General features: G+C 46.3%; 1 protein-coding gene across 1 annotated transcript in view; it reads right to left on the reverse strand.

The window, feature by feature from the left end:
• Nucleotides 1-21189, reverse strand: part of LOC146396388 (NUT family member 2G-like) — a 65467-nt gene extending 44278 nt beyond the window's left edge. Inside the window, exons 1-4 of the mRNA XM_084994476.1 lie at nt 21020-21189; nt 14110-14267; nt 12808-13002; nt 11604-11675 (exon numbers count right to left, since the gene is read on the reverse strand). Coding sequence (XP_084850602.1) covers nt 11604-11628 — 25 coding nt within the window. The 5' untranslated portion in view covers nt 11629-11675; nt 12808-13002; nt 14110-14267; nt 21020-21189. The remainder of the gene's footprint in view (nt 1-11603; nt 11676-12807; nt 13003-14109; nt 14268-21019) is intronic.
• Between the last annotated feature and the right edge of the window lie 2821 nt (nt 21190-24010).

Below are 24010 nucleotides of genomic sequence, written 5' to 3' on the forward strand. Positions count from 1 at the left end.
AGACTATAAGACACTGATGAAAGACATCAAAGGTCACACAAACAGATGAAAATACCATCTTTTTGGATTAGAAGAATCAATATTATCAAAATTACTGTACTACCCAAGGCAATCTGCAGATTCAATGCAATCCCTATCAAACTACCAAGGACAGTTTTTGTAGAACTAGAAGAAAATATCTAAAAGTTTGTTTGAAAGCATGAAAGACTCAGAATAGCCAGACATCCTGAGAAAGCAAAACAGAGCTGGAAGAATCAAGTTCCCTGACTTCAGATTATTCTACTAAGCATCAAAACCATATGGTACTGGCACCAAGACAGAAATGTAGATCAGTGGAACAGGATAGAAAGCCCAGAATTAAACCCACATGCCTACAGTCAACTAATCCTATGGCAACAGAAGCGAGAACATACAATAGAAAAAAGACTGTACCTTCAATAAATGATGCCATGAAACCTGGACAGCCACATGGAAAAGAATGAAATCAGAATACTTCCTAACACCACACACAAAAATAAATGCAAAATGGATGAAAGACCTAAATAGAAGACGAGATAACATAAAACTCTTGAAGGAAAACATAGGCCAAACACTCTCTGATATAAACCAAAGCAATATCTTCTCATTATCCTAGAGTAATAACAATAAGAACAAAAAAATCAATGGGACTTAATTAAATTTAAAACTTTCTGCACAGCAAAGGAAACCCTAAACAGAACAAAAAGACAACCCAAAGAATGGGAGAACATATTTGCAAATGAAGAGACTGACAAGGGGTTCATCTCCAAAATTTATAGTTACCCCTGCAGCTCAATTACAAACAAGAAAATAACCACATCAAAAAATGGGCAGAAGACCTAAACCGACAATTCTCCAAAGAAGACATAACAGATGGCCAAAAAACACATGAAAAGATGTTCAACAGCACTAATTCTTAGAGAAATGCAAATCAAAACTACTAGGGGAACTACCTTACACCACCCAGAATGGCCATCATTAAAAAGTTTACAACCTGGAAATGCTGAAGAGGGGTGGAGAAAATGGACCCCTTATCATACTTTTGGTGGGAATGCAAATTGGTGCAATACTATGGAAAAGAGTGTGGAGATTCCTCAGAACACTAAAAATAGAATTACCCTTGATCCAGCAATCCTACTCCTGGGCATCTCTCCAGAGAAAACATGACTTGAAAAGATACCTGTACTCCAATGTTCATTGAAGTACTAGGTACAATACCCAAGCCATGCAAACAACCTAAATGTCCATCGTCAGTGGAGGAGATAAAGAAGATGTGGTCCATATACACAATGGAATATTACCCAATCATACAAATGAATGATGGGAGTTCCCACAGTGGCCCAGTGGTCATGAATCTGACTGGTATCCATGTAGATGCAGGTTTGAACCCAAGCCTTCTTCCATGAGTCAGGGAGCTGGCATTGCTGTCAAATGTGGTGTAGGTCATAGATGTGGCTGATGCCATGTTGCTTGGACTGTGGTGTAGACCAGCAGCTGCAGCTGTGGTTTCCCTAAATGGAAACTTCCATATGCCCTAGGTTTGGCCCTAAAATGCAAAAAAAATAAAATAAAATAAATCATAAAGAATGAAATAATGCCATTTACAGCAGCATGGATGGACCTAGAAATTATTGTTCTAAGTGAAGTTAGTCAGACAGTGAAAGACAAACATCATATGACATCACTTATAGGTGGAATCTAAAAAAGGGATTCAATGAATATCTTTGCAGAGCAGAAATAGACTAACAGACTTTGGAAAACTAATGGTTTCCAAAGGAGACAAGTTGGGGAGTAAGTGGGGTGGGCTGGGTGTTTGGGATGGAAATGCTGTAAAATCAGGTTGTTATGTTTGCTGAAAAACTATAAATGTAATAAAATTCAATATAGCCCTGGGAACTATGTCTAGACACTTATGATGGAGAATAATGTGAGAAAAAAGATATATATGTAGGTGAGACTGGGCCACCTTGCCATAGAGTAAAAAATTGACAGAATCCTGAAAAACAGCTATAATTGAAAAAAACATTATAATCTAAAATCAATGAATTAAAAATAATAAAAAAAAACAAATGAATACATACATACATACATACATAAACTTAGAAGGTTTTGCACAGGAAAGGAGACCCTAAACAACAAAAAAAAGACAACCCATGGAATGGGAGAAAATATTTGCAAATGAAGCAACTGACAAGGGATTCATCTCCAAAATTTATAATCACCTCCAAAAAAATGGGCAGAAGACTTAGACAATTCTCCAAAGGAGACAGACAGATGGTCATAAAGCACAAGAAAAGATGTTTAACATCACTACTTATTAAAAAAATACAAATCAAGATACAATGAGGTACTCCCTCATACCCACCAGGATGGCCATCATCAAAAAGTCTGCAATAAATAAGTGCTGTAGAGGATGTGGAGAAATGGGAACCCTCTTAACAGTGTTGGTGGGAATGAAAATTGATACAGCCACTGTGGAAAACACTATGATCATGTCTCAAAAAAACTAAAAACAGAATTATCATATGATCCAGAAATCCCACTCCTGGGCATCTATCCAGAGAAATCCATGACTTGAAAAGACCTAGGCACCCAAGTGTCCACTGAAGCACTTTACAATAGCCAAGATCTGGAAGCAACCTAAATGTCCATCAACAGAAGAATGGATAAAGAAGAGGTGGTACATAAACACCATGGGATATTAGCCATTAAAACGAAAGAACTAATGGCACTTGCAGCAACATGGACGGATATAGACAGTATCATGCTAAGTGAAGTTAGTAAGACAGTGAGACACCAATATCATATGTTATCACTTATATGTGGGATCTAAAAAAATATGGATACAACTTCTGTGTAGAACAGAAAATGACTCATAGACTTTGAAAAACTTTCCGTTACCAGGTGGAATTCACCACAGGTTCACAAGGATGGTTCAACACACTCAAATCAAACAATGCCATGCACCACATTAACAAAAAAGTCAGAAACCACATGATCATCTCAAAAGATGCAGAAAAAGCATTTGACAAAGTCCAACATATATTCATGATCAAAACTCTTAATAAAGTGGGTCTAAGAGGGAACAATCCTTAACATAAATAAAGCCATTTATGACAAACCCGCAGAAAATATAATACTCAATGGAGAAAAGCTGAAAGCCTTCCCATGAAAATATGGAGCAAGACACGGATGCCCACTCTCAGCACCAATGGTATTCAACATATTACTAGAAGTTCTATCCACAGCAAACACACAAACAAAAGAAATAAAAGCCATCCGAATAGGAAGAGTAGTGGCTAAAACTGTCAAGTGTAAAATGATCACAGTAAACCTAGTTAATACCCATTACCACAAAGAGTTACACATTTTCTTTCTGTGATAAGGACTTTTTTTTTTCCTTTTGGCTGTGCCTGTGACATGCAGAAGTTTCTGAGCCAGGGATTGAACCTGCGCCACAGCAGTGACCTGAGCCACAGCAATGATACCACTGGATCCTTAACCCACTCTCCACTAGGGCATCCAAGGACTCTTAAGATCCATTCTCTCAGCTACTCTCCAACACACAATGCGGTATTAACTGCAGTCACCATGCTGTACATTACCGTCCATGATTTATTTATTTTATTTTACTATTATTATTTATTACTCATCTGTAATTGCACAATGACCATAATAATCCAATTTCACAGGATTTCCATCCACAGCCCAAGCACATCCCCCCATTCCCCAAACTGTCTCCTCCGGAGACCATTATTTTCTTTCTTTCATTTATCAATCTGCTAAAAGGGAAGCTGAAGCAGGCTGAGTGACCTTTTAAATGTATGGAACCCCAAATGCTATAAAATGAGATTCCACAGGCTCCAAAGGCTGCCACAGATTCACCCTTCTTTGTGACTATGATGGAATTGTCCACCTATCAGTGTGAGCAGGGAAGATGTTAGGAATGGCTTATAAAAGGTTACTATTTTGCAAGCCCACTCAGGTTGAGGCTCTTGAATATCATCCTAGAGGTCACTAACAGTTCACTGTATGGAATCCAGGGGCTGAGTCAAAATAGAGGGGTCTATTTTGGGAAGGGAAGCAGGAGGCTGTAGGGTCAGCTGGTGGACATGGTGAGCATATGGCTCCCTGTTGGGCTGATGGCTGGATGTGGAATAAAGAAAAATAGGGTCAGGTCATCTGAGAACCAAGGACCTGAGATGAACTCCCCATTGTTAGAAGCATCCTGAACCTTCAGAAAAGAACAGGGACCATGTCTAAAGGTTTGGGAATATCAGAGCCATATCTCCTCAGAGAAGGACTCCCCAGGCTCTCCAGGCCTCACTCCCCAAGCCTCCCTTAGAGACAAGGCCTCCCCACCTTTGTCCTTGTCAGCTCACTGACCCTAGAGGTCCTGCCTATCCCTGAGGACTTAGGTTTCCACAGAGATATGGTGGTGGAGAATTGCTCATACAGCTTACCAGCCTGACCAACAGTAGTTCCCACCACACTGGGGCAACTGGGCACAGGGACACATGGCTCTAGAGACTTGAACCATCTGGACCCCATGTGCACGGTGTCCTTGCATACCAGCTGTGCCACAGAAGAGCCAGGAATACCTGTGCTTGCCCAACTGATTCTCAGGGGGTTTTCCTGGGAGAACACTTGCCCACCTTACCTCTTATCCATGAATCCCCATGACTTCCTGACTGCCGCTTGTCAGCCAACCACACACCTGAGAAGGTTCTGTGCTAGAGAGTGATCTGCAATCAGCCTCACCCTTCTAGGGCCCCAGATTCTAGGACCATACAAATGCTGAATGTGTGTCCCTGCCTAAGGTACAGATACCCTAAATCCATCCACATGATTTCCACTGGAATTCACCAGCATTTGGAGGGAGGAATTCTTGACCCTAAAGATTGAATCAACCTGAGAGGAGCAATGCTGTGATTCAGAATGAAGGGCCAAGGCACACATAAAATGGCACATCGCCCAGGATGCCCCACTCACAATTCAAATATAATGTGATATACACACACACCAATGATGCCTGAAGATTCTGGCTTGCCACATAATTAAGTCATAACACACAGATGAGTGATATGCTCTAAATGCATTTTTGAAGCTCTTCAAGAAACTCAGGTGACATTTCAGATGTGATATCTGCATGGTATGAATATTCCAAACATGAGCAAACTCAAATTACAAAGCTGAGGTAACTGAACACAGAGCCGATTATCCCAAGCTAGTCTGAACCAGTTCCAGTGCCCTTTCATATATGCATGTGCACACAATCCACTTACACTCTGAGGAGGACCTCAACACCCACCAGGGGATGTAAGCAAAGGACATCACACATACGTATGTGTGTGTGTGTGTGTGTGTGTCTTCTGAGCACACATGTACCTTTTAATCCTCAGTGTGAATCACCATACAAACTGACCGCCTAAGTTTACATATCTCAATAGACACAAATTCTAAAGTTTTACAGACAAATTCCTACACACCTGGAATTTTCCACTACCTCTCCTACTGAGACAGGTTGGGACCTGGCACCCTTGGCTGCGGTGGCTGCAGTGGCTGCAGGGAATGCACCTGGACAAACATCTCCTGGGGAACAAAATACAGCAAAAGTATAAACAATGAGAAAGAACTCTGCTTGCACATTGCGGACAAATCATGAGAAAAATACAACTGCCACTTCTGAAGAACAGAGAGCAAAAGCAGAGGACTATGCATGCCCCCTACATGCACCACACTAAAGGGGTGGGGTGGGCAAGCCCCCTCAGCCACCCCCCGGCCCAATCCCTGGACATGCCCCTATCCTCACCCCATAGAAGGAACTAGCTCACCGCTACTCAGTGAGAAGGTGAACGAGGGAACCTGGTGATTGCTTCAGTGCCTCTATGCTGAAGCAGGTGGTCTGAATAAAGCCTTCACTGGGTTTCTCCTCCAGCATCTCATCAACTGCTCTTGATTAAGGAAGGCCAAGAACTCTAGCTGGTAACACTCCAACTCTATACACATCCAAAACATGGGCCTGAATAAAACAGGTGCAACCTACCTACCAACCAGTTGTCCATGTGGAATACCTACATGTACAGGCTCACGAAAACCAGCAAGTCCTCAGTTGTCTCATGCATAGCCTGTATGCCATGCCATAGCCCTAAAACACAGCCAATCCAGGACTCCTGAACACACACACAGCCTACACCGTTTCTTGGTTTCCAAACACACAGACTTCTCACACCTCTCAGAATACATACCACATAAGCTCCAGGAACTCAAATACACACACAGCCACAATTAGCCTACACTGACTAAGATACATATACAAATGTCAAACACCTATGGACACACACATACAGATATTCCCAACCCTTGGACATACAGATGCCCCAAACACTAGGCGTGATGCCACCTCTTCAAAATACAACCACCCTCCTCCTCCCCCAACATAGACACCAAAGGGCACTCTAAGTGTATGTGTGTCAAATGTATGTATGCTTTTACCCTCCCCTGGATAGACACAGACAGACCATCTCTTAGTACCTATTAACAAACATTAGCAACAAACACATAACACCTTAGCATTCTCCAAAGGAACATACTTTGCACACTCCTAACAACTCCAAGCCATGCGAACAAGACTTGGCAGTCATGCACCTGGGGATAGACCTACAAACATGGATATGCAAGTAAGACCCATGGACATATCTCCAGAAAACCACATATGAAGTGACTTCCATCTATCAAATGATAAGAGGAGCCAGCTCACACACCTGCATCTACTAACACATAACCATAGCCCATATTTCTCCTACACATCAATGCAAGTCTCCAACTCCCCTGAATAAACACAGAACCTCATCTCTCCATTAGAAACACACATACGAACTCCTGGAAGAGCACATAGGCAAAGCATTCTCTGACATCAACCTCATGAATATGTTCACAGGTCCTTCTCCAAAGGCAACATAAAGAAGAGCAAAAATAAACCAATGGGACCTAGTCAAACTCACAAGCTTTTGCACAGCAAAGGAAACCAGCAAGAAAACACAAAGACAACTTTCACAATGGGAGAAAATAGTTTCAAACAATGCCATGGACAAGGGCTTCATCTCTAGGATATACAAGCAACATATGCAACTCAACAGCAGAAAAGCCAACCACCCAATGGAAAAATGGGCAAAAGACCTGAAGAGACATTTCTCCAAGGAAGATACACAGATGGCCAACAAGCACCTGAAGCAATGCTCAACATCCCTGATTATTAGAGAAGTGCAAACCAAAACTACCATGAGATACCACCTCACACCAGTCACAGTGGCCATCATTCATCAGTCCACAAATCGCAAGTGCTGGAGGGGCTGTGGAGAAAAGGGAACCCTCCTGCCCTGTTGGTGGGAATGTAAGCTGGTACAGCCACTATGGAGAACCACATGGAGGTACCTTAGACATCTATACCTAGAACTACCCTATGACCCCGCAATCCCACTCTTAAGCATACATCCGGACAAAACTTTCCTTGAAAAAGACACATGCACCTGCATGGTCATTACAGCTCTATTCACAATAGCCAAGACATGGGAACCAACCCAAATGTCCATCAACAGATGATTGGATTGGGAAAATGTGGTATACATACACAATGGAATCCTACTCAACCATAAAAAAGGACATGAGGCCATTTGTGTCACCATGAATGGAACTAGAGACTCTCATCCTCAGGGAAATAAGTCAGAAAGAGAAACACAAAGACCATAGGACATCACTTATAACTAGAATCTAATATACAGCACAAATGAACATTTCCACAGAAGAGAAAATAATAGACTTGGAGAATGGACTTGTGGCTGCTCAGGGAGAGAGGGAGGGAGTGGGAGGGATTGGGAGCTTGGGGTTAACAGGTGCAAACTATTGATCTTGGAATGGATGTACAATGAGATCCTGCTGTGTGGCATTAAGAATTCTGTCTAGATACTTACACTGCCACACAACAATGCGGTGAAAACCTGTGCGTACAGGTATGTGTAACTTGGTCACCATGCTGTACAGCGGAAAAAAAATAAATGAATAAATAAATAATAAATAACAAAGAAACACACATGTGCACTTCCCCAAATATTTAGGCCTAAAATGTCCCTACTGAAAAATACAAGCGCATAGCCCCAGCAAATATGCTACCAAATGACCGTGCCCCTTGAATACACACACAAACTCATACACACAACTCCTCTCCACAAGCCCCAAATATACCCACAATTACCCAGGACATTACAAATATGGCAACGTATAACCCCTATGCATTTAGTTCCAAATACACATATAATACATGCTCTGCATATACATAAAATCACACTCCCCCCCCAGCCGTCATGCAAATACAGAAGCACAGAAACACAGGACAGCCACCTATGGAATATTCACCAGTCTCATAAAAGTTTCAGACTTGCCCTAAACACATCAAAAGACACACACACAGCTCCTGAAAAACTGCTACACAGAAAAGCCAAGAAGCATACCACATGCTACAAATACACAAATAATCATCCTAAAGATAAGGATAGATTCGGACACTTAAAATACATGAAAAGTCCCACTGGGGGTGAAAGACAAGGTTTATGAGTTTGGGGAACTGGTGTAAGCTGAGGAGCACTCAAGGAATGGAACCCAGCTATGATCTACACTAACTTGAAGGAAGACCAGGGGCCTGTATGTGTCAGACATGCTGAAGCCACAAACCCCCATACTTAAAACATAGGACAACAGATAGGAAGAGTAAATCCTGTTGCATGAATCATGGAGTTAGTAGTCCTTGAAAAACAGCATTTTTTCACATACCCAAGACAGAAATATAGATGACAGGGGACAAAACTAGGTAAATGGGGACATTAGCTGGAAACCTGAGATGAATTGCCATATTGTACATGTTACCACACTCCTGGTAATACACACAGGACTTCAATAGCATTGTTGACTGACCTGGTTAAGCCATGTAGGGGCAAAGTGAGGGACAAAAGATGTAAGCCTTGCCATCTGCCCCCAAATGAGGAAGAAGGCAGACTTCTCCCTTCTCCTCTTTTCCTTGGATTACAGAAATGGAGCTCTCTTGGTTCTTGGGGCTGCTCTGCTCCCTTGCCAGCCTGCTTCTCTCTCTCTCACAAGTGTCTTATGCTAAAAAACTCGCTCATTGCCTGCTGCTTTGTCTCAAGCTGAATTCATTCTGCAATGAGTCAGAAAAGCCTGAGCTTCATGAGTCCTGACACTGGGAGAGAGGTTTTTCCTTAAAAGACAGTGGTTTTGAGGAGTTTGAGTCATTCTTTTGTGGCACAGAAGGTTAAGGATCCAACTTTGTCACTGCAGCCATCCAGATCGCTGCTGTGGCATTCACTCCTGAGCCTGGGAACCTCCACATGTGGCAGATAAAACCAAAAAAAGAAAAAAAAGTAATCATTGTCTTCCAGTCCACTCCTAACCTGGGATCCTGGGTTCAAGTGCCAAGCTACCGTGCAGGTTGATTCAAGTCCCACTCTCAATTTTGGCTGGGTTGAAGTCCCAGCCACGGAGTTTCACTACATTCCCCACATATACAACATAAACGGATTGTACACCCAAACAAACAGTCCCCCGTAATGACCAAACATGGCCCTTATGCATAGGCAGATAATCCAAGTCCACCATTAGACACACAATCCCAAACCTCATGGGTGAAAACACCACGTGCCAAATATTCCCCTGAACACCAACTTACAAACACCTAAACACCAACTCCTTGAGTGTGCCTCTGTTACATCTCAAAACCCTTCAAATATAACACTCACCCTTAAAAACGTTCACCAAAACACAGGCATGAACTCCCCTTATACACACATATCCATAGACCTAACCATCCCAGATATCTGACCACCCACCAGACTCCCAACAACCTATTAAATATGTCTGAACCCCATCTAGGCTTGTGCATCATTCATGATTTACATCAGACTACAAAGAGATGGTGAGCACTACATTCAGGAAAGTTGTCCCCACCATGGACCCAAGCATGCCTTTTGAATATGAGCATTGACAGTAATTTTTATGTTCTGAAGGAGACACCAATGAAACTATGATCATGTACCTTGGCTCTTCACTGATTTTCCAGTGACCTGCACTACTTCCTGGGAAGTGCATGAGGGTTTTCAAATTGGAAATGTTTCTGTCTAGCTTTCCTACTCTTGAGAACTGCATGCTGGAATGGCACACATTTTAATGGCCCACAAACTTTATGCACCTGCCTCTGGAGGCCCTGCAATCACTCAAGTCTTCATGCAGCCCGACCCACAGTGCTGCCAATAAACTGTGGTGAAACACTGCTCCGGACCTTAACTCCATGCCGGCATGAACCCACACAGAGGAGGGCCCAGATATCCTACAGAGTGAAAAAGAGTGCTGAGGGCTCACACCCAACACGTGAAAAGTCCCCATATGCCTTACCAGGGCCTTCACAGAATTAAGCAGAAAGGCCGTCATGACTGACCCCACCCCCAGGCGGGCCACCCGTTGGGAAACCACCCTCTGCCCTCATGCATGTGCTACTGGATTCCCAAGCAGACCCGCCTCAAAAGATGCTAGGAGCGGTTGGTGGAGGGTAGTCCCTGCACCTGACAGCCCTAGCCACTAGCGGACGTGTGCATGCTTGCTGGCGTGGGATGTGTGAATACCTAGCCCAGGAATTCTTGCAAGAGAGGAATATAATGGAGAATTGGCATCCTCTGGGAAGTTTTTTTGATATGTCTTCTCATTGCGATCTTTCTGACCTTCTCCTCTTCAACCTCTCTCTTGTGAGATGATCTCCCACATTCAAATTGCAAACTTGAAAACCGTCCATTTAGATATGATCCCCATGAAAGAGTTTGGAGAGCTCCAGCCTAAGCACGGTATCCTCAATTTGGGCCAAGGGCATTCATGCCCTTTGGGCTGCAGTTCCTTAGTTTTGCTTACTGTTTTTTCTAGAAATATTAGGTCCTTTTACCTAGCAAGCCTTAGGGTTCCATTAAAAAGAATTTCTAGCAATGAATTGTAGACATGGAAAACACTCTGAGAGAAATTTCTCCTGTTTCCATGCCTAGAGCTTTTCCAAATGCATTTGTTCTACTCGAATGTTTTGCTCTCAGTGTAGTTAGTTAATGCATGGAAGTTTTTCAATAAAGGTTGATTCATAGGTGTTTCCTTTGTAAGGTTTTGGTTATCCTTGTGAAGTAAACTTGACAATCTTGGCCAATTATAGCACAGCAGGTACTTTGGGAACAATTGTACTCTCCCTCCCTACTTCTTTGACTACATCACAGAATTTCCATTGGCAATCAACCAACAAATAAATAGCAGCAGATTCAACTTACTGACCTGACATTGTCATACTTTGCAAAGAAATGTGAACCATCAGGACTGTTCTCCGGTTAGCTGCAACGTTGGAGCATTTCTTCATCAACAGGATACCTCTCATGAGCCCTTACATCTAACAACACCCAGAGCTCCCAAGGGCACAGACTTGAAACGTCCACAAGACACAAACCTGGAATCTCTCAGTGCCTTTAAATTTCCATCAGCAAGTGGGAGATTACCTGTCTTCTGATGCTTGTGATTCATTTCCAGAGATGTTTCTCCTCAGCTGTCAGTGCCTGCCCTGAAGCTCTCTGCAGGAATAATCAGAGATAAGGGTCCAAAAGACATTGAGACACCCACATCCATGACTGGTTTTCCCTAATTACATTTCAGCTAATTTGATTATCTCTGCCTCTAGGATGTAGGGTTTTGAGGTAGTAAACAAAAATTGATTGCAGAATTTGGAATGTCACTTTTCCACAATGTGATTTTCTATCAGGGTCCCTGAGAAGATGCATTCAAATACTATATCAGAGCTATGAGTGAGGATCTTATAAATAATCGGTTGAATGGCTGAACAAGGGGAGGAGACAACAAGGAGCCTGCCCTTCTTGAGAGCCTGGGTACAATGCCTGCCTCACCAATCCTCTCATATGAAGTTATTGGTTGAAAAACATTTAAAGTTTTCATTATAAGAGCTCAAATACAGAGAAATATTTCCAAATTGTTTATTTTTTCAATCCCCCATCAAGAGGTACTTGATAGAAAGCTCACCATGATATTGCTTGAAATCCTCTCACCTCAGCTTCTCACTCTCTTTTGAGTCCATTTTTCTTTGCAAGGGCTAAGAAGCTTCTGAAGCATCTTCCCAAGTCTTTTTCTCAATGTGGGACACTCCTTATAAACCTCTCTTGCCTTCCCCGACACCCTACCATCAGTAGGAATTGTAGTGGTGCTACAGCAGAGAATGAATTTCACCTCCCAAGAGATTTGGTTGCAGTCCTATTAGGTTTCCACCCCTTATCTCCCTTGGCAAGTTTCCTAATTGTCCTCTCTTCTCACCACACAAAACATGACTACTCATTCATATCATTAGGAGAGTGATAAGGTGACATTAATTCCCAACATGAAAATAAGAGTCAGAGAACTGTTTCTCATTTGTGTCTCTGTTTTGTTTTCTAAGGGATGCAGATGGGACCATAGGTAATGATGAGCCTAGATTCTAAAGTGGAAGGCTATGGGATGCAGACAGGAAATTCACAAGCTTATAAGCAGGGCTTGCAAGCCAGGTCTTAGATGGGATTGGCTTTGTCCAAAAGGAGAGTGGACATTGGTGGATAAAATACTGGCACTCTCTCAAGGTGCACACGCATTTCACGGGGAGTTGATTTTTTAAATCCTAGAAATACAAGGAGTTTCCAATGTGGCTCAGCAGAAACGAACCTGGCAAGTATCCACGAGGATGTGGGTTTGATCCCTGGCCTCCATCAGTGAAATAAGGATCTGGTGTTGCCTTGAGCTATGCTGTAGGTCACAGACACAGCTTGCATCCCACATTGCTGTGGGTGTGCATAGGCCTGCAGCCATAGGTCCGATTTGACTCCTATTCTGGAACTCACATATGTTGCAGGTCTGGCCCTAAAAAGGAAAATAAATAAAAGACCAAAAAAAAAAACCCAGATCTCTGGGATATTTAGTACATTAACTTGTCTTCTTGTCCCTTATTTCTGTCCTTAACCCCACGAAGCACAAACACTCAATCCTATATCCTGCCTCTTCCATTGACATTTCATCCTGCAGATTTGGGGTCCCTTTGCCATTTTATTTTGGGTTGGACCAAAATGCACATTTCAGTTTCTAGTCCACGTTCTCATCCTCTCTAGAACTGCTCACTACTAAGCGCCTAATATGTTACCCTTTTTGGCTAGTCTTGCCAGATAAATGCTGATTCAAAGTGAAAGGTAAATTTCAGATAAATAGGGAAAGAACTTTCAGTAAAGATATGTCCAAAATGTTGCATAGGACAGAGTTAAGGCTAAAGGCAGGCACTCTGTATAGGAAATGAAAAATTCAAATGGAGCTGAATATTTACTTTTGATATTGCCTGGCTTTGAACACTCTGTTCTTTCAGTTCCTTGAATTTCAAGAGAATGTAGAAACTCCCATAATAAAGGTTAGTCCAGTAACAGAGGAGCCACAATGGCAGTATGAAGGCGACAAAAATAATATACTCAGATATACGGAGACAAGATTTAATTTTCTATTTTTCCTTTTTACTTTTTTTCAAGATGAACTCTTACCTTATAACTGTTAAGTTCTCCATTGCAGTTGATTTACACTGATTTGTCTATTTCAACTTTACAGCAAAAGGACCCTGTCATACAGACACACACACATATATATACACATATATTATACATATATAATCGCTTTCTCACATTATCCTCCAACATTTTACATCCCTGTGCACATTTTAATTTTCAGAGACAAAGAAATAATTTTTGAAAAGGCAAATGGATTGCATTCAATGTTCCTTGCCCAAAAGATCTCTGAAAAGATGTGAATGAAACAGGTATCTCTGATTACCAGTGGGAACGAGGACGGAGTGGACAGGGGAAAGAGGGGGGAGGAGGACTCAACACTGCAAATTCTATCTCGCACAAATGGATGGTGATCCCTGAGAAGGGAGGATTTGTTGAAAATATTACATTCAATCATTAAAAAGGTAAAACATACAATACTTACCAGCAATGTCATAATATGGGAAACACGTCAGACTGATCTCTGGTCTTGGACACGTGGGCTGTGCAGCGGCTTTTTGGATAGGCTGGGCCTTTACAGCACAAAGGAACATGAGGAAGGTGGGTCCTGCTGGATGCTGGTTGGCACACAAGGACGGTTTCCTTAGGAAAGACGGACACACACCAATCACAAATGGTGGGTCTGCTGAGAGAAGCCAAACCATAAACATTGGGTTCCAGGTGGCCATGAAAACCCACGTGGTTATCAGATGATAAATGGTGAATTTTGTTTAGAAAGTCTAGCCTCTGGGGAAGGAAGCCAAGAGCCAGGACGGAAGCTGAACAGGTTGAAAGACAACAAACAAGTTGATGAATAACGAAGGGAAAGGGAACATCAAGACAAACCTCGGTGCTGTGACTCTGAAAACCACCACATACATTGCCTGACGAGGCACTGGACAATTGTCTGGCCCCTGCATAAGGTGGAAGAAACGTCTGGTTCTTGCCTCCCTGCAGAGGCCAGCATGGAATGGCACCCCACCCCCACCCAGGCTCACCTGCCCTCGGCCCCTCCCCCACTGCAGAATGATTGGAGGCCCGCATTCTACTGTTGAGATTCAAACTTGGGCTCCTTTACTTGCGTCCTGAGCATCTGTTGGGGCAGGTCCCTCACTGGGTCCTGCTCTGGACTGTCCACGTTGAGGCCACCAGCCTGTGGTGGTCCAGGCCCATGCCTGTGGCAATGGCTTCAGAAGGCGGTAAGCCTCTAGACAGGGGCTGTTTTCCAAGAGAAAGGGCCTCCCTCAAATCCCTGGGTTTCCGTTGGGACCCTTCACTGCAGACATGGAGTTGGACGGAAGGAGAGGAAGGCGAGTGCACTGCACCCCAGGGACATCTCAGCTGGGGAGCCTGTAGAAACCTGAGGCTGCCCTGGGGAGGACAGCTGCTTGGAGGTGGTTCAAGAGGCCTTGCTCTAGTTGGGGAGGCAGGATGGCAACAGGCAGGTTGGTGGTTTCTAGAAGGGAGACAAGCCACTTGGAACGTGTATGTAGCCAGTGTCCTCTTGCTATTCAATTTTATAACAAAACTTACTAATTTCAACCAATAGAGGTGAGTCGTTTGAAACGGGGAAAAGATTAAATTTTAGAAAATTTGTAAGAAATGACATCTTGTGGAGTTCCCACGGGGGGTGCAGCAGGTTAAGCATGTGGCATTTCCACAGTTCCAGCTTAGGTGGGATTCAGTCCCTAGCCTGTTTCTCTATGCTGCAGGTACAGCCAAAGAAAACCCCAGAAAACCTGACATTTCACTGTACTCCTGCCTACAGAATCTAGGCAGAGAGGCTGTTTTCACAACTAGACAATTAATTGTTATCCCTAAGCCATTCATTCCTTAACAGTTCTAAACTTTTATATGTATTAATCTCTCTTTAAGAAACATAAGAATCTTGCCAATACCTACGGTTTTATCAATGAACCCATTTTATCAACTGTCAGTGCCATGGCTATACATGTAAGAAATCTAAAATATATATGTGTGTATTGCATATCCCGAGTTTGCTATTTTTCTGCCTTTTGCTTCTTAGGGCCACACCTGCAGCATAGGGGAGTTCCCAGGCTATGGGTCTAATCAGAGCTACAGCTGCTGATCACAGCCACAGCAATGAGGTATCCAAGCCATGTCTATGACCTATACCAGAGCTCACGGCAATGCTGGATCTCTGACCCATTTAGTGAGGCCAGGGATCAACTCTGCATCCTCGTGGATACCAGTCAGATTTGTTTCCACTGTGCCACAACAGGAACTCCTTGGGTTTGCTATTTTTCATATCACACTCTCCCTCCCTCAATCAATCCAATGGTGCTGGGGGGTGATCAGTCTTGACACAGACACCTTTCCTGGGTTCCCCTCACAGAGCCCTGTTCTGGACCCCATACCCACTTCAGCCACCCCTCTCTCCACACTCCTTTCTGCAGTGAGCTGCTATAGGCCCCACCGGACAGCTGCTAACATACTCTACATGGATGAAACATCGCAGTAGGTTATGTGACAGCAGGTTATCTGGTAGAGCTGCATGAACCAGAGGGACTCAACTCTTGGCCAAGCTCAGGCTGCACACACCCCAAACACTTTGCTTCCTGATAGCAGTGCCTTTCAAACAAGATTCTTCCTCAAGTCCCAGAGAATAATGCAGACATGGGTGCTAGCTGCATGTACATTTCATAAGAAAGGACTTATGATCTTAGACTAAATCTAATCATACATTCTAAAATTCATCAACCAATAAATGAATCATCTTGGGGACATCTACAGTACAAATACTTTCATCTCAGTCTTTCAGAGGTTTCTTTAAATAGTTTTGGAATTTATTTGACCAGGGGGAGGGGTTGGTCAGGGGATTTAGAAAGACCCCATCACACATTCCCCATCGGACAACAATGTCCTGGAAGGCAGCAACAATGGCTTCCTGCCACCAGCACAAGAGCAACAAGACTAGGGTCAACTCTGCACCCCCTGAAAACATGCCCAGTAACTGGTAGAGAGTATTTATGCTCCAAAAATATGAGACTTCCTCCCCCAGTACGAGGATACTCTAAGAATCACTCACAGAGCCCCATCCTCTCAGTTTACAATAAAGAAACAATGGCTGGAAGAAATGGAGTCATTGGACCAAGGTCACCCAGTAGCTTGGAGTCCAAGTAAATAAATTTATTTAGCAAACAAGGGTCTGGAAACCAGTGCAGTAAAGTCCTCATCATCAGAGTGACTTTATCATTCTTCAGCCAGCCAGCCATATATTTGTTCTATTAAACTTTCACCACACAGCCTTGGCTTTAATATTGTCTCATGCATTCCTCTTCTCTCCCCAGAAGAGTGATGCTCTTTGAGGCACAAGATTCCCTCCAAATTCCATGTTAACAGTCCAGGAGAGCCTGGCTCTGCTGGGTGAGGAAGGACCACCACCTGACTGAGTGCTGCTGGAGGCAGCAAGCCAGCTGAGCAATGCCTCAGGTCCTGAGTGGACTCACTGGGAAGGCTGGTCTTGGCACTCATCAGGGGCTGTTGCAGCAGCTGCATGTCTGTCATATCCACATTAGGTGTCCAGGGCTGATTGAGGGGCCAGAGTGTGGGAGGAGGCTGAGTGCTGGCTGTATAATTAAGACCTAAGAGAGGTACAGAACAACACCCACACACTCACTTCAACCCTGGGAGAAAGCCTGAGACCAAAGTGAACCATGAAGGTCAAGGGTGGATGCTGCAGGAATAAGGGGATAAAGCTCTGTCTTCCTCATTGAGCACCCTTGCTGGGTAGATCTCTCCTCTGGGACTGTGACCCTCTCTCTGTAAACCAAACTGTCACCAGTCTGAGGTCTTATGTGAAGATGGATCTTCCACATATCAAATTAGGTTCTAGGCTTAACAAGAGTCTTCTTGGCACATACTTAGTGGGATGACATTAGTGATGGGGGCCTAAACCCTGCTGTAAGCCATGGTGCTCCATGGCCTGCAGGGTCCTTTGGTGGGGGAGAACTGTGGTCCAGTGACTGCAGGGGCCTACTTGCCATGGGCAGAAACCCAGGATGTCAGTCATCACATATGTGTTTCATCAGAGGGGTCACGTGCTTCATGGTAGGCAAACCAGAAAGGAGCATGTGCCAGGAGCTAGGATGCAAGGGCAAGGCTGTCTGAGAACCTCAGTTACTGACCGCAGCTGCATTTTCCACGGGCCACATGCTGTTGGAACTAGACTTTGGTGCAAGCAAGTTTAGAGGGGTTCTCCATGGTGGGAGCTGTGTTCTCTCCTGATGGCACTCTGCCCATGCCAGCCTTGTTGTGTGAAGACAGAATGAGGATTGGGTGGGCTCAGTTTCTCAGCTGTGAAACCTGCATAAAAGGAGCTGAACCTCAGATATTCAGGCTTATGGACTGTCAGTGAGACCATGCTCCTTGCCTCTGATCCTTTCCTGCTTCCTCATCCTACTTCTTCACCAGTGAGCCTGAAAAGTAGGCATGGATATAGGAATGGAGGATGGAGGCTCCAGCCCAACAGCACAGTGGTGCTGACCAGTGAGGCATGGAAGTCCTCATGTGTTGCCGAGGCTCATCGTCCAGCATAGATGCAGGCAAAGCCCAGTGAAGATTTCAAAGTCAAGAGGAGAGTGTACTCAGAAGGCTGTGCCTGGACATCTGTGACTCTAGAATGAAGCTTGCTCAGAGGCAGAGGGGAAACCAATCAGTTGGTTAGAGAAAAGCCTTTAGCTCTGCCACTTAAACTAACAAACTTACAAATTACCTGACAGGCTTTGGGACAACATGAGGAAGCCTCAGAAGACTAGGGTCAACTTCCTAGCAAGTTTTGTTCTAACAAGAGGGGGAGGAAGCCCTGTATTTTAGCAAATAGCTGGGAGAGGAGGAACGAGCCAAGTGAAAAGGCAGATGAGGCTGGCAGCCCCGGGCAATCTTCAAAAAATTACTGGGAGAAACCCAGGGGGAGAGAGGAAGCTGTTGATGGGAGGTTCTGTTCCTGGTGGGGGTGGGGGGTTGCTGTTCTGCTGCAGAACTTGGAAAGCTGAGTCAAGCCATGGTGCTTGATTTAGCTTGGCTTGGTCTTTCTCAGGTGGAGCATTTGACAGGCACCTGCAGAGGTCTCTCTGGACCCCAGAGAGCTCAGACTACAAATCATCATTAGCAAAAGGTTCACAGCTTAGGTTAAGAAATGAGAAGGGACTAGGTCCATCTTCAGCAGATGAAGAAACCAGGAGGCACTCTTTTCTGCACAGAAGCCAAAGACAGCAGCCTTAAAATGTCTTGGGCCAGTTTGAAGAAGTATAGGGAAAAGAGCAATGGTTGTAAGGAAAGCAGGGCCCTTAGTTTTGTTTGGAAGTTGCTTATTATAATTGTGGATTCCATCATCACCTGGGGTGTGGGAACCCTTGAGAATAGAAAAGGGGAATTCGGAAGTTTTAACGCATAGCCTATACATGGTGAAGAGACAGGAAATGCCATGAAACCTGAAGGTGCCCCCAATGCAAGTTACACACTTGTTAGCTGACAGTGGGGCTTTGGATGCCATTTTTCAGGGCGAAAGGCAGTCTGTCTAAAGGGTAGAAGGTGTCCCTAGAACATAGAAACTCTGTGTCACAACCCATTGACCGGAGACAGCTTTTAATTGACCGTGGATGTTTGAGGCTAGTCTGGTGAAATTATGCACTTTTAATGGCAACTTGGAGGAGCTGAACCAGGACATGCGCTGCTCTTTTCTCTCTTTGATTCCTTGTCCATCGTCCTCCTCTACACACTGCAAGCCATCTGCCATAGTCTGTAACTGGTGACAACTGTGCAGATTTAAACTGAAGGAGAGGCATCAGGCTCTGCAAACTCCGCATTTCCAAAATCGCTGTTTGGACTGTAAGCTGACCAAATAGACACATTTAGGATTTGGGCTCCTGTTTCCCAGGCAGAAATGCAGGCCTGGGAAAAGATGCTTCTCTATCTTGACACAAAGCTTTGTCTTGACAATTCATTGGAGCATTGAGAAAATGGAACACAGAAGTCTGAGAGTTGGTGCAGCCCAATTTGGAAGCACTGGGAGGCTCCACATCCATTCTGGGGAAAATGAATTATGCTGCAGGTTCCAAAGAAGATCCTGACATTATCAGGAGCCGCTCTCACTAGGGCCCTCTGGTCAGGACCAGCCAGAGGAAGAAAAAGGAGGAGAGAAGAGATGCTTTTCAGGTATCTTAGGTCTTGAGTTGATGATGGGAGGGAGCTGGGTGAGAAATTTTACAAAGTTATAACACATTGTTACGATCCCTCACCTCGTCAGCTCCTGTCTGCTTGACAAGGACAATATCCCTTCAGGAAAATATGAAATAAAATGGAAAGTGGCCTCACGATGAAGTTACCTGAAGCAATGGCCTGATATGTTACAGAGTGTTGGGAGCAACATTAAAAAGGCATTTGTAACTGGCCACCTCCATGGCTCCAAGTGGAAGCTGATGCAGGCCTTCTCAGTCCCAGGGCTTTTATGAGAGTTGGCCCCTCATGACCACTCTTGGCAAGCCAGGCCTGGGACCCTGGGGACCCCACCTGGGAACAATTCCTTTTAAAGAGTCACAGCCCCTCTAACATGGACATTCTAGCAAGAGTCACGTCTGGGCAGAGGGTCAGAGGCATTCGCACCTGGGAGAGGACGAAGGAGGAGCCCAGCACCAAAGGGGGCTGGAAGTTGGCAACTGTCCCCACAATAATCTAATTATTACTCTGCTCCTGTCCCCTCCTGAATAACTTTTTTATTGAAGTAGAGTTGATTTCCAATGTTGTGTGTCAGGTGTGCAGAAAAGTGATTCCATTATACCCCTGCATGTGTATATCTAGTCTTTTCCAGATTCGTTTCCATTACAGGTTCGTACAAGATGCTGATAGGTTGTCTATTTGATATTTAGTAGTGCTGATAACGTCCTCAATCTACCATAACTGGGCCCATCTGAATGACACCCAACACCGCTCCTTCCTGAAGGCTTTCCTCTCAAGCTGGATGCCTGTCAAGATTCCTGCGCTGTGTGACAGCCCTCTCACTGCTGGCCCTGCAGTCAGCCCCTTCTCCACTTCCTCTAGCTGTCCTCTCACCTCATCACCACCCACCCCGCCTTATTCCCACCTCATTACCGACCTCCCACTTCACCACCACCCTCCCATCTCACCACCACCCTAACATCTCATCTCCGTCGTCCCCACCGCCCCCTCACTCCCTCAGCACCACCACCTGCTCCCCACTGGCTCTTCTGGCGCCCTGGACTCCTCTGCTCCCCCCTCAGGCCTCCTTCTTCTCAGCAGTTCAACTGTCACCTCCAAAGCCCATTAACAATTCCCTGCTCATAAAAGTACAGTCTGGGAAATAAAGCAAAGTCTACCTTTTCTTTTCCTTTGTGCTTGGCCGGGTTTCAGTTGCTTGCAGGGCGCAGTGCAGAGACACCACGCCTGCACTGCAGACCCCAGTTAGGGAAGCAGCTGCGCCAGCCGTTAAAAACGGCTCCTGAGGAAACTAAGAGCAACACCGCGATTCAAGATGGCAGCGGACTGTGAACTAGGCTGTGCCTGGGATTGGGTGTGAGCCGTGTGCCCCCGCCTCCCACGGACTGCCGAGGCCCCGCCCCCCCAGGAAATGGCCTGCCGAGGCCCCGCCCCCCCTGGAAATGGCCTGCCGAGGCCCCGCTTCCCCAGCTCGGCCTGCAGAAGCCTCGACCCCCAGTCACAGAGCCTGCCTAGGCCACGCCCCCCGGCAGAGGGCCTGCCGAGGCCCCGCCCACCTTGCACATGGCCTGCCGAGGCCCCGCCTCCCTGGCACGCGGCCTGGTGAGGCCCCACCTGTCAGCGCGCGACCAGCCGAAGACGCGCCTCCCCGCGCACGGCCTGCCGAGGCCCCGCCCCCCAGGAAACGGCCTGCCGAGGCCCCTCCCCCCGACAAAGGGCCTGCCGAGACCCTGCCCAACTGGCACATGGGCTGCCGAAGCCCCTCCTCCCTGCGCGCGGCCTGCCGAGGCCCCGCCCCCCAGGAAACGGTCTGCCAAGGCCCCGCCTCCCCCGCTCAGCCTGCAGAAGCCTCGCCCCCCAGTCGCACCGCCTACCGAGGCCCCGCCCCCCCGCGCGCGCCCTGCCGAGGCCCCGCCCCCCGGCACAGGGCCTGCAGAGGCTTCTCCTACCTGGCACGCGGCCTGCCGAGGCCCCGCCTCCCCGCGCAGGGCCTGCAGGAGCCTCGCCCACCTGGCGCTTGGCCTGCTGAGGTCCCGCCCCACCGCGCGCAGGGCCTGCAGAAGCCTTGCCCTCTGGGCACTTGGCCTGCTGAGGCCCCGCCTCCCCGCGCGTGGCTTGCCGAGGCCCCGCCCCCCCAGTACTTGGCCTGCCTAGGCCCCGCCTCCCCGCGCGGCCGGCAGAATCCGCTCCCCCAAGTCACATAGCCTGCGGAGGCCCCGCACCCCCGGCGGAGGGCCTGCCATACCCTGCCTCCCCTTGCGCGGCTTGCAGAAGCCTTTCCCACCTGGCACGTGGCCTGCCGAGGACCCCCCCTCTTCCGCGCGCGTACCGCAGAAGCCGCGCCCCCCAGTCACACAGCCGGCCGAGGCCCCGCCCCCCGGGACACGTCCTGCAGAGGCCCCGCCCCCCCGTACAAGGACTGCCAAGGCCCCGCCTCCCTCGCATGGGTCTACCGCAGGTACCCCTGTCAGCGCGCGGCCTGCCGAAGCCCCGCCTCCCCGCGCGCTGCCTTCCGAGGCCCCGCCCCCCCACGTCACGGCCTGCCGAGGCCCTGCCTCCCCGCATGGCCTACCGAGGGGGTTCCCCCCCCCACCAAACAGGGCCTTTTTTTTTTTTTTTTTGCCTTTTTAGGGCCACACCCACAGCATGTGGAGCTTCTCCAGGCTAGGGGTTGAATTGGAGCTGTAGCTGCCAGCCTACACCACCGCCATGGCAGCATGGGATCTGAGCCACATCTGTGACCTACACCACAGCTCATGGCAATGCTGGATCCTTAACCCACTGATCAAACCTGCAAGCTCATGGTTCCTAGTTGTTTCCATTGCGCCATGACGGGAAGTCCAGAAATTCAAACAATTAAAGTTAAAAATTGGAAAATATTTTAATCATTAAATTGTTAATGTTTTCTCTTTGTTCCTCCTTTGGAACGTGACATCTTTTCTTTTGTCCCAAGATATATGTATCAGATCTTCTGGCTACTGACTGACAACTAGGAGGTATATTTAGTTTTAGTCATTGATGATGGAAAACAACTGTTCACATGAAAGCTCTTCCAAACATGGAGGGAGTCTTTGTGTGATGTTTTTATTTTTAGGCTAACTGTGCATTGATGTGCTTGAGAATTCTGGAATGCCAGTCTTGCTATATTTAGTTTTCAGTATCATATAGTGTTGTTCTGTCGGTTGCTTTTTATTCTTTTTGTCTTTTTAGGGCTGCACCTGCAGCATATGGAAGTTCCCAGGCTAGGGGTAGAATGAGAGCTGCAGCTGCCCCTCCACCACAGCCATAGCCACAGAAATGTGGGGTCCAAGCCTCATCTGCAACCTACACCACAGCTTACAGCAGTACTGGATCCTTAACCCACTGAGCGAGGCCAGGGATGAAACCCACATCCTCATGGTTCCTAGTCAGATTTGTTTCCACTGAGCCATGACAGGACCTCTATTCTTTCTGAATAATCTCTGTTCTCTGAGACATGAGCTGGTCACCAGTGCTGAGCTCCTCCCAGTGATGGTCTTGCTGTTTAACCAGCAGGAATCAACTGTTGAATATTGATGTGAGGGGGAAGAAGGAAACTAGTGGAAGAACACTGGGATGTCATGATTGGACAAAGATCATGCTGGCACAATAGCACAAGATAGAAAAAGAACCGTAATTACCCCAGGTGGAGAGAAAGTGCTGGGAAACACTGAAGTAGCAATTACAGTATTGATTCTTGGATGCCCTGTGCCATGGGCCTGCTGGCACCCGTGCTTTTTATTGTGCCATTCCAGCTTTCAGAATCCTGGGGGAGACCGTGGAATCAGTTGTTTCCATCTCTGCCAATGGCCATGACAGGGCACAGGCCTTGGCCAAGCCTGGCCCATGGTGGCGCTGCTGGGCACAGCCCTGGCAAAGAGGGTGTTCTGAGCAGGGCAGCTGCAGACGTGCAACAGAAACTGTTGACATCCACAAGCCCAAATTAGCTTCTTTGTAAAACTGGGTTCCCCAAAGACTGAACGAGATGCTCCACGTGGAAGTTCTCTGTGTGCAGCCCAAGCCCTGAGCATGACTCAGGTCCTAAGCATAGTTTGGGTCCCAATCAGGGGATGGTATTGGGTCCTGCCTGGGTCCCAATCAGGGGATGGTATTGGGACCTGCTTCCCTGTCCA

The sequence above is a fragment of the Sus scrofa genome, chromosome 14, assembly GCF_054392235.1.
Source record: "Sus scrofa isolate SSC_HxYL_T2T_F1_AM1 chromosome 14, Sscrofa_HxYL_maternal_Yorkshire_Landrace_v2.0, whole genome shotgun sequence".
Taxonomy (NCBI): Eukaryota; Metazoa; Chordata; class Mammalia; order Artiodactyla; family Suidae; genus Sus; species Sus scrofa.